Source organism: Dermacentor variabilis, chromosome 10 (genome assembly GCF_050947875.1).
Source record: "Dermacentor variabilis isolate Ectoservices chromosome 10, ASM5094787v1, whole genome shotgun sequence".
Taxonomy (NCBI): Eukaryota; Metazoa; Arthropoda; class Arachnida; order Ixodida; family Ixodidae; genus Dermacentor; species Dermacentor variabilis.
In genome coordinates, this window is record NC_134577.1 from 92303475 (window position 1) to 92317351 (window position 13877).

Sequence of the window (13877 nt, forward strand, 5' to 3'; positions counted from 1 at the left end):
GCCATTTGTTGAGGATTCATCATCATCATCATCAAGAGCACTGGCCCCAGTGTTCCTACGGCGCGGGCAGCCCTACCCTTCGACAGCTCGCGTCTGGCGGAAGGAACTCAGCCCGGAAAGCTCAGCAGTGAACCCGGTTTCATTACTTGAAGACTGCAGCAGGCTCCGCTAGCTCAGCCGCAAGTCCACAGAGCGGCCACAAAGAAATGATCGGGCACGTGCGCTAGAGGAAATTCCAATCCAGCCAGGTAAGGTGTTGCAAGTAACAGAGAGCGTTAACATAGCGCCGACATATACCGTGAGCGTTGGACGTCATCGGCAGTGCGGCATTTATCCAGGGTTTAAAGAAGCATGCGAAATTCTGACAGCGATAACCGATCTCCGTTTGAAATCTGTCGGCAGGCGTAAACGCATCGGCCGCGATATAATTATTACGGAACTTTACACGTAGCCCCTCCTCCCCCCCCCCCTATGCTGTATTTAACTGGATTCCACTCTGTAATGTTGCCACCAAAGATGCTCCTTATACAAAATAGCAAGGGCGCTCGAAGGAACACGAAAGAGGGATCGTACTGCTACGTTAACAATATAAGTCTCTGCAAAAACAAAACGACTACGCATAGCATGGTGATAAGGTTGGTGTGCCATAACGAACACGTGATTGACAGAAGGCTTTCGAAGCTGCCGCGAAACTCCGCATCAGTTTGCCGTCCCGTAGTGAATACAGAAAGTGTCTTTTCCGGACTAGTTCATTATCGGTAAAAGACTCGTTGCACGCATTATACGGGAACCAAATCGTAGCGCGTTTCCCGAATTACTTCTGCACGCAAACGGATTATGGGGCTATAAGCCCGTGACGTCACTATGACATACCGGAGTTGATGTTGTAGCGTGAAATACAAGAAAGGGAAATTCTCGTGTAGTGAAGAAAAATTGGGGTACAGTCGAGGCGTCGTTTGAAGGCTGCAGACAGTAGTAAGTACTAAAAAAGACAAGACGCACAAGCAGAAAGACACGGGACAGGGCACTATCACTTCAGCCGGCACTTAAGTGTTGTTGAGGGCGGACGAGAACATAATGCAAGAGCACGTTGTAAAACGGTAAGATTAAGATCATTGAAATAGTGATTCACCCCTATATGAGCGGCAAACAAACAGGCCATAATAAACTAGTAAGCCACGTGTTAAGCGGAGACAGTTGGGCCACCGTTGTGTCCTGTCTGTTCCTTCTGGTTAATCGTATTTTCTTTTTGCCGCTGTTTTCTAAAATTGGAAAATTATTGGCCTTTATTTTATCCAGCATTGATAAAATTTTTCGCTTGTCATATGAATAAAAAAAGTTAAAGGCATACTTTGTGTAAATTGAATTATCGAGCAACTATTGTTGCTCGATAATGTTCATTTAGGCCTCCTGTCCTTTTTTGGCAGACCCTGTCCAGGCCCAGCCCCGACACATTAGCAGTCTCGCGCGAAACACCTCGAACTGACACTGAAGCACTGACGCATCGACAGCGTGGATGAGAGCTGTTGTACAATGACCACGAAGCGCAGCAGCAGGACCACCGATGGCACGCCCAAAGTGGCCCGTAGATCAGCGTCGACCGTGCTGGTCTCCGAGATGGCTTCGCGGCTGGTCTCCGAGATGGCCGGCCTGTTCCGGTGCTTGGCGTGCGGCGAGTGCGTGAGGCCGCCCATCGTGCAATGCTCCCAGGGGCACCTGATCTGCGTGTCCTGTCGCGAGAAGGACAACACCTGTCCCGAATGTCTCGCGCCGATCGGTGAGTGTTCGAAGTGGAGAATTATCGACATCTGCGAAAGACAGTTTCACCAATTCTTCGAACTTCAGTGAAGCCTAGTGTACGTGCCCGCCAATGAGTAATAGTGTGTTTTAGTTGAGCGTCTTTACGGTACGCTCCGCTCCGAGCTGCCCCGCTAAGCCACAGCGGAGCGGCGAGCGATTTTCACGTTTTAGTCATACGTTTAGCGCAGCGGAGCGGACCTTTCGTAGTTGCAGCGCCCCCTGGCTAAATTCAGGGTAATGCAAGAAAATCAAAACACTTTATGATCACTCTTATACAGTAAAACGTATATGTGTATATATATAACTTATTTCTCCATGAAGTATCTAGACGTCCGCTTGTAATGCGTTACCGGTCCATTTTATCCAATGGAAACTAAAGCGCCGTCTTGGGGAACGCCACGTGTTAGCCAGCGCGCTTGCTTTCTGCATCCAGTCCAATCCGTTCTGACGCCAACGCTAGCCAAAGTGCTGCGCGGCACGCTCCGCTCAGGCAGCTTCTAAGCGGACCGTGTTCCTCGCTCCGCTATCCCGCTTACGGCTAAGCGGACGGCGCATGCGCATTCGCGCTTCCGCTCCGCTTAACTGCTTAGCGGAGCGTAAACACGCTCAACTAAAACACTCTAATGAGATAGGGCTGCGCGTTTCAGACAAGGGAGGAGCAGGTCTCGCCCATTGTCTGCCATTAATCTTCCCGTGAAGCTCCTACTCAGTCGGCATTCCACAAAGCTTGAGGGGAAGAGAGTAAAGTTTTCTTTTCGGGTTAGTGGCCGCGACCTATAGCTTTTGCGGTGATTTGGAGAGTTGATGAGACGAAATAAAGATTCAGAAACAAAGGCGCGAGTAGCAGCTTGCCGCGTCCTTCTTTTTTTTTTTTTTTTTTGTCAGCGATAGGGGGAGGCAGTTGTAAACACAGTTGTCGATGATTGCTTCATTTTGTCAAAGGGGGGATAGCTGGAGGATGTATTTAACAGCAGTGAGAACAAAAAAGAAATACGAAACACTAGGGACGCCTGTAGATGCACTTGGCTTCTCTTTGGCTGCGTCGAAGCACACCGAAGACAATAAAAGAATGCGAGTGCCTAATCGTAACACGCCGACAAAACAGAGCTTTTAAATTGGTACCCAGGCGCCTCGTACATTTCTTTTTTCTTAAATAACGAATTACCATTAAACAAAAGCAACAAAACCTCATTGAAAAGTTCGCAAAAGGGCGATGAACCGAGCTCACTGGTACAAAGCGTAAAAGAAACAGCGTGGGCAACTTGCGCGTAATTTCATACTTGCGTTGATCACAGAGAAGCGGTCGCGGCGATGACGCAATGCGAAAGGGTCCGCAGAAAAAAAAAATCCGCGGCGAATTCGGCGAAGCTGCGTGAAAGCCACTAGCATAAATAATAACATCATACTAACAACAACAGTAACAATAACAAAATAAAAATAGCATTAACACGCAGGCGACACCCGTGTGCCGTCCATGGAGAAGGTGGCAGCGATTCTCTTCACGCCGTGCCGACATTCGATACACGGTTGCCGTGCGCAGCTGACCTTCTCCGACCAGCGGGAACACGAGAAGGACTGCGAGTTCAGGTGACTGGCTCTCCTTGATGGCGGTCGTGCGCCAGTGTCAACCGAATGGTGAAGTCTAGGTTATTGATTCGATTGAGTCGCAGTTTCTAACAAATTGTTAAGGCTATATGTAACGGATCTAGAGAGGCTCGAACCGCCGCATTTTACCGAATTTAGAGACGGCTAACTGCTTGGAGGATTGCGGCGTCAGTGATGGTCAAAATTCTTAGTTCGACTCCACGACACAGGGGCCGGAATTCTTCGTGACTCGTCGGTCACCTTCTCTAACGTACTCCTCGCAAGCAGCCTCATTTTTTATTAATGCACGTGCGCTTTGACCTTTGCAGATTTCAACCAGAAGCGATGACCGAAAATAATTAAAGTTGTAACAAGACACACGCAAAAATAACACGCAAGTGTTAGTTTTTTTTGTGACCAGCGGTTGCTGAGAATACTGACAGGTTATCTTGCGCGACAGCGTCACGGACGGAGAAAAATAAAACACCCGAGAATTGCATTTGTAATGACGCAAGATGACGCGCCCGGTCAGGCAGCAACACCAACGTGACAGCACGATTTCACAAATTAGTTCGGCGCGCCATCGAATTATACTTTGCTTTATAAGATGTGACCAGGTTTGCCCTCAACACGTGATTCCATTTTCTTGCCCAATCTTTTGCCCAGGATAAATTCAGTGCAATTCAAGTTTACGTTTTCATTTTTGGGTTAAGTAGATATAAAACCGTCGTACAACTCACACAAACTTGAGGAGATGGTCACTTTGGTCAATCACAGTCTCGCCTGAATGAAACGCGAACAAGGGAAGACACAAAAGAAGCTGCAGCTCTCTTATTGCCAGCGTGAGTGGCCAAGACGGTGCATTTCACTTCCAGGCTTTAATAGAGCCTTGGCTATATCAAAGCAGAGACCAGCTACAGTTCCCGTCCTAACCTCGCATGGAAATTCGTACAGGTGTTTTGCTCTGCTTCTTCACCTCGCCTCTCAGTGGATAGATCCCTTCGCTGTCGAACTCTCATGAGCTCTCGTACGAAAATTCATGAGTCAGAATTCCACCCAGAGACAATGCTTTAGCGCTTTCAATTTTTTTTTCTCAGTTGCACATTTTGATGACGTACCTGCTGACGGCTATCGCCAGTAAAGAGCGCGTTCATGATTTTAGAGAGTTATCCGCCCGCCGCAGTTGCTTAGTGTCTATGGTGTTGGGCTGCTAAGCACGAGGTCGCGGGATTGAATCCCGGCCACCACGGCTGCGGCATTTCGATAAGGGCCACATGCGAAAGCACCCGTGCGCTTTGATTTAGGTGCAGATTGAAGAACACCAGGTGGTCGGGACTATTCAGGAGTCTTGAAGTTCCTAAAGTGGACTCGAGACTCGCTCACTTTCTGGAGGCCAAACACGCCCTTTCAGCTAGGTGGAAGACCCAAAAGCTTATTCGTAGACTGAGATCGAAAATCACGCTTCTTAACAAGGAGATTCAAACCTATTCGGCCCAGCTCGCGCGGCAGCAGTGGGATGAGACGTGTACCGAAACGGACGGACGTATACGAAGAGGGAGCAAATGGAGCTTATTGAAAAGCCTCCTCAACAATAAACAGTCTAAGGACACCCTTAGCCTTGCAACAGATAGGCTCATAAAGAAGCAAATCGCAATGGGTTTCACCGACGGGGAATTAGCCAACAACTTAGCGCATACTTATCTCCACCTCGCCAAAGACGCGGATCGTCCGGTAGAGTGTAAACCACATGGGATTCTCGGCACCTGATCTAGACGAACCTTTCACCGTGTCAGAGATCAGACACGTTCTCCTTAATCTAAATGACAGATCAGCACCGGGACCAGATGGAATCACGAACGAACTCCTCAGGAACCTAGACGATAGGGCAATCGACATAGTCACAGTCGAAATCAATGAGGTGTGGAAAACTGGACAGGTCCCGATAGGCTGGCGTACCGCAAAAGTGGTGCTCATACCAAAACTAGGAAAACCCCCCCATAAAAATAATCTGCGGCCTATTTCCCTTACATCATGCATCGCCAAGGTTGCGGAGCACGCAATACACAACAGGATCACTGAACATATTGAAAACAAGGAAGTATTTAGACACAATATAGTCGGCTTTAGACAAGCGTTATCTACACAGGACGCTATGCTTTTGCTTAAGAGAGCAATCTTTGATAACCTTACCAGCGACGTGCGAGGGATCCTTGCACTGGACCTCTCCAAGGCCTTCGGAGATTTTCTCTTTTAACCTGGGTCCGCGGGTTCATGATTACACCAAATCTTTCCTCGCAGATCGCAAAGCATACCTTCGACTAGGCACGGTCTCGGCAGGGCCCTACGAACTAGGCACCTGCGGCACCCCGCAGGGCTCGGTCCTCTCCCCACTTTTACTCAATATAGCCATGCACAAACTCTCCAGTCGCCTCGCTGCAATCCCGAACGTGGCTGACGCCATTTATGCGGACGACATCACGATCTGGGCGCCAGGCGGATCGCTAGCCATGCTCGAACACTCGTTATAAAGCGCATTGGAGGCTACCGAAGACTTTCTTTCAAACACGGGCCTTGAACTCTCCCCCGCTAAATCATAGCTACTGTTATACCGCCTGTACAGACAAGGGGTAAGAAACCTTGCGCATCTCCAAAATCTGCCGATAGAAACTCGAACCAAGAATGGGCATCCCACACCGAGGACAACTCGGTCAAGATTCCAGGTCTCCTCATTGATGCCAAGGGCTCTAACTCAGCGGCCCTCAATGGTCTCACTGGTCAGCCTAGCAATGTCCTAAGACTTGTAGCCCACGTCTCAAATCAAAGAGGCGGTCTCAAAGAGGACAATTTGCTCAGAGCTTATCAGGCATTCTTCCTGAGTCATGTTGTCTACATCGTGTCGTGCCTTATTTGGGGTAAAGCGGCAAAGGTCAAGCTCGACACCCTAATCAGAACCGGCCTCACGCACGTGCTCGGCCTTACGCAGTCCACAAGCACTGAGAAGCTGCTGGAGCTAGGACTCCATAGCACCATCGATGAACTAATAGAAGCTCACACAGCGGCTCTAATAATGAGACTTTCATCCACTAAGCCAGGGATCAATATTTTAGAAGAAGTGGAAATCCAACCCAGATATGAACCGGCGACTTAAGTTAACTTGACCCGGGAAACCCGAACTCACATTGTGGTTGACCCCGTCTCACGAAAGATCCACCCAGTGCATAACAAAGGTAGAAAATTCGCGAGAGCGAAGTCCATCCTTAAAAGATCAATCAGCAGAAACTAGATGCCCTCTTTGTCGATGCTGCCAGATATGACAGTGGGGATAAGTTCGCTGTCTCAGTGGTAGACGCAGGTGTCAACCTGGTCAATGCAGCCTGTGTTTATACGAAGTTTTCCCATGTGGGGAAGGAAGCGGCGATTGCTCTGGCTTTTCATAGCTCAAAAGTTTCCGCTATCGTCTTCTTGGACTCGCGCACGGCGGTTAGATCCTTCTCGTCCGCCCTCGTGTCTTAACAGGCGTACAGTATTGTCAATAAAGCACTTGAAAGAACTAGGGAGAGCAGTGAAGGAAACTACCACATCTCATGGTTCCAAGCCTATCTAGAGACTCAATTAACCGGCTTGGGTGTTATCGTAACGAGCAGGCTCACCGGAGAGCGCGCGATTTCACGTACCGCGCTGTTGCGCGTAGCCAGGCTTGGAACGAGGTCAACATCCGCAAAGATCGATTATGTACTTTCCACGAAATTGTTTCCCATTATCAACTGGGCAGGAGGACATTTCCACCCCTCACCCCAAATTTAACAAACCTCAGGCTAGCACACTCAGACTTCTGCAAACTCGTTGGTATCCCACTCCTCGGTCCCTTAACAGGATAGATCCTGACCACTCGCAGTCGTGTCCCAAATGTAGTCATGACTCATGCTCTTATGAACACATGCTCTGGCTGTGCCCAGTCCTTAACGCCTCTCCACCCATCATGAAAGAACAATGGGAGGAATCCCTCAAGAGCAGCAATCTCCACCTTCAACTCCAGGCAGTCCAGAGGGCCCACGACATTGCGGCGAGACTTCATCTCCCGGTCCCATTGTGGGCGGAGCCACCGACTTCACCTTCGGGGGCCTTAAGCTTTGGCTCACCAAGATCTCAGTCCCCCTGGACTCAAATGATGTTTTTGTCATGTCATGTCCCCCACTACGGCGTGCCTCGTAATCAGATAGTGGTTTTGGCACCTAAAAACCCATAATTTTTAAGTGTTCTCTCGCCATTTAAACAAGCACATTTTGCCTTCTGGCAGAAAATTGGCGCGAATACGTTTCTAGACAAAACATTCAAGCAAAAAAAAAGCCAATTAGAAATATATGCTCGTAAATAAAATTGCCAGTTTGCCACTGGGCGTATCTTCGGGCTCCATGAATCAAATTATCAGTACGTTCGGCTCCTGCGTGCCGCGAAAGACGTCGCTCGCTCGCTCTGACAGCGCAGATAATCGGGCAAATCCTACAGGAGCTGAGAGAGAAAAAAACGCCGCTATAGCAGTGCCAGTTACGAATTTCGATGTGCCGGTCACTATTCCAGTTGTGTTGAGACTTTCTAAGGAAAACTTAATAGGGAGCGTTTGCACGTTTAATGGCAGCGCCCGCTATGCCCGAAAACGTATCCCCATTGTTAGCGTCACCTGCGAGGCGCCATGCACCTCGGGTGCACCACTTCGCCAGCAGGTGCAGAGGTTCCCTGCACCGCGGTGACTACCTTGGCTCGCTTGAGGTCCCCGGTGCTGCACCAACGCGCTCTCGCACCGGAGAGCATCGAGGGCTGTGGTGCAACAGACACCGTGAGATGGTGCAAGTGGTGGAGTGAACCACGCGGGAATCGAATGAATCCCATGTTCGTTGTGGCGATTTGTCGGCGCCTCTTGTTAATCAAAAGGACACTAAGGAGAGAAATGACTTGAGCTGTATGTTATAGGCTTCTACAATAAAAAAAAAGCCACTCTTACCTCGAGAAGGCGTTTGCTATGTCGAAAAATATGCAAAAACATCTAACGAAAACATTCCGCAAGAATTTATCTTGCGATGACTGTCGACGTTAATGCGATTATTGTTAAGAAATATAGTTGCCCATCGCATTGCTCGAGACACGTCCCGAGTAATGCCGGCATCCCGAATTTACATTGCTTTGGGCATATGCGACACACACTGTCTCCGGGACGTGCCCAATTTGCTATCACGCTCGCTCGCCACTGTCGGTCATGACCACGACCCAGTGACAACGACGACGCAGTGGCGAAGACGGAATGATGGGAAGAAGGAATGACGTCACTGAAACGAGTAAGGCCGCGTGAGAACACATAGGATGAACCCATCCAAATGAGGAAGATGGCGTAACAACGACGGTATGGTGACGAAGGGATGACGACGATGGCATGACGACAACTGAACGACTGCAATTGGCGTGACATAACGTCCCAAGGTACTAGACCACTTGGGTCACTGGACTGCGGTAACAGGCTTGATATAGATAGAATCAAAGTACCTGAAGCACGTAAAAGAATGCTAATCGCATTAAAACCGGTGATGACGCCGCCTTGGAATTTGCGCCGCTGCACGTGATGCCTTGCGTATTAACGCCACCCGGTCGAGCCTAGTAGAATTTTAGCGGTAAAAACGGACTGCACTGTATTCTAATATAGCCAAAGACTGAACTAAATATGTTTCGCGAACTTCTGCTGCACTCTAAAAGCCAAAATGCGTAGAAAAAGAAATGTATCGCGCTGACGGAGCAGTCCTCGCGTTCTGCCGCAAAATTAAAAAAAAGGAAACTGAAATTTTGATTATTTTCTCTTCTAATAAGCAGCCTGTGACCGTGAACAATGTATAGTGGAGTTCAAGAGTACTTTAACAACCTAAACTCATCTAAACTAATCTAAGCAGTGTGTGTACGATATGCCGCGTTCCAACAGAGACTGCGCGGTGTCGTGGTTAAACCTAGCCTCCTCGACCAGCAGCGCCACTCATGTCGCCAAATGTCGTTGCCCATGCTTCGTTCACCAGGCCGTTTTCCTGCGCCCTGCCATGGACGAAGTGCACTTGGAACGGGCCACTCTGCACCATAGATTCCCACATACGCCAGGCGCACAACGCACCCTCACTCTGCGGTAAGCCCACATAAGCGCGCGTCCCTGCGATGACGGTCTGAGCAAAACGGGCCGTTCGAAACGATACGATAGTTTTCCTATACCGAGGAAGCTTCACAGGAACGGCGGACATATCAGGATCGGTGAGAAAATCGCCACTCTAACATTAACTGTCTTAGTCAATTTCAAAACTATTTAGTTGTGGGTAAAGGAATTATTGTTACATTACCATTTAGCTGTCTCCGTTCGCAGTTTCCGTGGGTGGGCGGCGGAAAACAGACGGGAAACCACGGAATATACGGCACGAGAGCAAACTTTCAACTGACGCTAATGTTTAAAAAAAAGAAGGGAGGAAAATCAAACAGATTTTCTCAGACGGAGTCTGTCCGGTGTCAAATTACGCGCAGGAAGCACAGATTCCGTCAAACTTTTTGTTTTTGTGCGTATACCTGACGACGGGCATTTTTACGTAGTGTTGTCAAATAAACATTGACTTTTGATATTGAAGTACAAGGGGACAATGGCTATCACTTTGCGTATTATTTCACAGTGACTTGAGAATAACAAATGGTCAAATACTAGGCAATGGTCGCCGACCGCAAGATATACGTAAGCGCTCAACAAATATAGTCCATATAGTCCTTGTGTCCACCGCTGTGGATAACGGCTTTCACCGCCTTCAATGTTAAACCAGGAAGGGTTAGCTAAAATAATCCGGTGCGACATACGGCTAGATGCAGGCGACTACATATGCCAAGCGAGTAATAGTTTCGCTATCACTGCTTTTGGAGAAAATTTATACTTTGCATGGTACCGTCCCCGACGACGAATAATCAATGGGTTGTGCATTTCAAGTTCCACCAGAAGACACGCCAATCTGTATGATGAAAAGGGAAGACAAGAAACCGCCACGCGACATTAAACGTGCATCTATACATTTATCGACGAAAACAAAAGAAGCGTTCATCTGAGCTAAATGGCGAATTGGCCTCTCTATCTCCATATACGAAAGTGCTGAAGCCAGCATGCGTCCGTGCATTTTAATCGGGCAAGTACGTTTTTTTTTCAGAATTCAGACCGGTTGACAAAAACAACCGACTTAAAAGGTGTTGTCTCCCTAGGGTTTTGTTCGGCCTAAGGAGGATGTAGCGGGCTTTGTTATAAAACCAGGCCACCTTAATTTCGTCGCGTTCTGGCGTTTTTTTTTCTCTTTAATCTTCTTTTGCAGGCGAGACAGTGGTGTTTACCATCGACGACGCGGACGGCGCCTGGTTCGGAAAGCGACTGCGCCTGCAGTCCTGCTTGGGACGGAGCTTCCTGCTCGTCTTCTGGCGGGAGCACGAGGACGCGAGCAAGGGCTGCTGCCTGGTGGCCCAGCTCATCGGCGACCCCCGCGAGGCGGACAGGTTCACCTACCGGGTGGACGTGACACGCGAAGGAGCCCGGTCGCTCACCTGGAGGGACAGGCCTCGCTCGCTCCACGAGAGCGTCGAGTCGGCCCTGGCCAGCAGGGACTGCCTCTTCTTCGACGCCCGCCAGTTCGTGGAGGGCGGCAAGCTGAACATCGAGTGCACCGTCTGCTCCTGCGAAGCGACGTGATCGCAAAAGAAAAATTCGCATTATTATTGCGCCACACTATAAGGGAAGTGCGCTGGCATGAAAGGAAGACTGTATACGGCGATACTCGCGTCAAGCATGGCCTCCAAGACTGGCAGCTCGGTCTAGGAGGCCACGTTTAAGGTTCGGAGTTTAGGGTTCGATGATTTATGTTCGGAATGCTGCAGGAAAATGTGCCGCGGCCGTCGTTAGGTTTCGATGAAATTCACGAGTAATGCATGAATTTTTCTACGACTTGGCAAGGGTTTATTTAAAAAAGCAAGTTGGATTTTTTTATGCATTGTTTTTTTTTAGATTTTCAGTCTCCGAAATTTACCTATGAGTAGTGGCTTGCTTTGAATTCGCAACTGATATGCTTAATTATATAGTTTGCAGTCGATGAATAAATCGCAACGTTTTAATCTTTACACTCAAGTATCTTGTACAGCAAAACTTGTTTTGAAGGTTATGCTATATTGGAAAAAGGCGTTTGCTTTGTAGTCTGCCACCGTGAAGACACTTTATTATAAATTTGTATTTCACACTTCCATCGGCTCTTTCCTTTTATTCTGGCGTATTATTGGATAAAAGTGTGCTGGCTAGTTTGTGACTTCTTCAAAGCGTCAGGAAATTCTTAATATGCGATTAGCGCACGGCCTACTACATACTGAAGGAACGTATCCCATCTGCTGCAATGTGCCAGACATCCGACATTTATACATGTATTCGTAATTGCTTTAATGCAAGAACCAATTAACAAATCATAAGCATGTTTCGTTTCAGCGATTTTACGAAGGCTTTCCGTAAAACAAGCGTTCCCAAGTAGCTGGAGTCGCGAGGAACGCTGTTACGCGGGATCCGAAGACACTGGCGTGTAGCGTGGTTTCCGCTCTCCCAGTCCCCGCCCCGGCGAGCAGTCTGCGACGCTCAGTCTTGACTTGGGAGCCGCTATAGGTGGCGATCCTACTCGCTTTTCCCGCCACTTGCGAATAACGTTCTGTGATTCATTTTTCTTGTGCAAAAACACTGCGCCGGTGGGCCTTCATTCCGAACTCTGCAGAGTCTACGGAGAAAAGTGCATGAGCGCACAACACGTGCGCAAATGGTGCAGAGAATTCAAAGACAGACGTGCAGACGTCCATGACGAACAGCGTTCTGGATGACCATCGGTTTCGGACGAAACGATGGCGAAAGTGGAACAAGCAATGCTGAAAGATCGAAGGGTGACGGTTCGGGAGCTCTGCGAGGTGATTCCTGATGTCAGCAAGACCTGCACTGAAAAAATTTTGACAGACCGTTTAGGGTATGCCAAAGTCTGTGCAAGGTGTGTCCCCAGAATCTTTCGGAAGACCACAAACGGCAACGTGTTGAAGCGACCCGCGAATTTCTCCAGGCCTACGAAACCGATGGCGAGGAATTCTTGGACTCTATTGACACTGGGGACGAGACCTGGGTCCACTACACGACACCGGAAAGGAAACAGTTCCGTTAGTGGAAACATCCAGAGTCGCCAAAGCCGCGGAAGTTCAAACAAACTCTCTGCCGGCAAAGTGATGGTGACCGTCTTTTGGGACAGGAAGGGGTTATTTTTACGCGAATTCATGCCAGCCGGTACGACAATCAATGCGGACCGCTACTGTGACACGTTGCAGAACCTTTGCAGCTCGATTCAAAAGAACAGGAGAGGCATGCTCACAAAGGGAGTGCGTTTCCATCAGTACAACGCTCGTCCACACATCGCCCGTGTAACAAACAATCTCATCAACAATGTATGAATCCCCACGGGCGCAGTGTTTTCTGCACACGAAAAACGAATCACAGAGCATAAATCGCGCCTGACGGGAGAAGCGAGTGGGAGCTCCATCTGTAGCGGCTTCCAAGTCAAGGCTGAGCGTCGCACACAGTTCGCCGGAGTGGGGACTGGGAGGGGCGAAATCAAGCTACACGCCGGTGTCGTCGGATCCTGCGTAACATCGTTCCTCGCCACTGCATCATGGATGGGATACTGTCACACACCCGCCCTACAGCCCAGAGATAGCCCCAAGTGACTACCATCTGTTTCCTGAATTGAAGAAACGTGTGGGACGCATTTCACAACCGGAAAGGAGCTGAAAGAGGTTTTTAAGCTACTTTCACGGCGCGGCGGGAGATCTTACGATTGAGGCATAAAAATGGTACACCGCATGGAAAAATGCATTGATCTCAACGACAATTGTGTCGAAAAATAGGGGAAACTAAGCTTTACTAAAATGAATTATTCAATGCCAATAAACACGTTTTCATTGTGAAAAATAATTGGGAACCTTATTCTACCGACAACCCTCGTAGTTTACCGAGATTCTTATGTCGCCAAAAATTAACCGTATTGCACTATACTATTGTAAAGCGTGCACCGCCGTAGATATAGGTATGTTGAGGCGAAGCCGCAATACGGCACACACGTGGGAATATGTTCGCGTGAGGGCTCGCGCGAGGCAATGGTGTCCTGAAGGCAACTTCGCTGGTACCAGCACCAAACGAGAACCAGTCGCAGAGTAGGCAAAATTAACGGTACGGCCTTAACCAGCGCTAACATTGTCGAAAGAACACCGTTGGACCATAGACAGTGCAATCTTCGGGATCGGCCCAGCTTGCCTCCTGGCGAAAAAGAAAAAGTCAACCAAGTGTCGAGCTCGTGAAATATATGAATGCGTAGGAGAATACAGTTAATGAAGAAGAATAAAGCCTACTGCAGTCACGGAAGTCATATCCAAAAGCCCTG

General features: G+C 48.7%; 1 protein-coding gene across 1 annotated transcript; it reads left to right on the forward strand.

The window, feature by feature from the left end:
- The first annotated feature begins 1533 nt into the window (after nt 1-1533).
- Nucleotides 1534-11119, forward strand: LOC142559336 (E3 ubiquitin-protein ligase sina-like). Its single transcript, XM_075670950.1, has 2 exons — nt 1534-1777; nt 10749-11119. Exons 1-2 carry the CDS (start codon nt 1534-1536, stop codon nt 11117-11119), a joined length of 615 nt encoding a protein of 204 aa, XP_075527065.1.
- The last annotated feature ends 2758 nt before the right edge of the window (nt 11120-13877 follow it).

Bases quoted from the DNA above. Each gene is read 5' to 3' on its own strand.
- LOC142559336 (XM_075670950.1), top strand. From the start codon at position 1,534: ATGACCACGAAGCGCAGCAGCAGGACCACCGATGGCACGCCCAAAGTG. The intron at 1,778-10,748 runs GTGAGTGTTCGA...CTTCTTTTGCAG, and splicing joins CGAATGTCTCGCGCCGATCG to GCGAGACAGTGGTGTTTACC.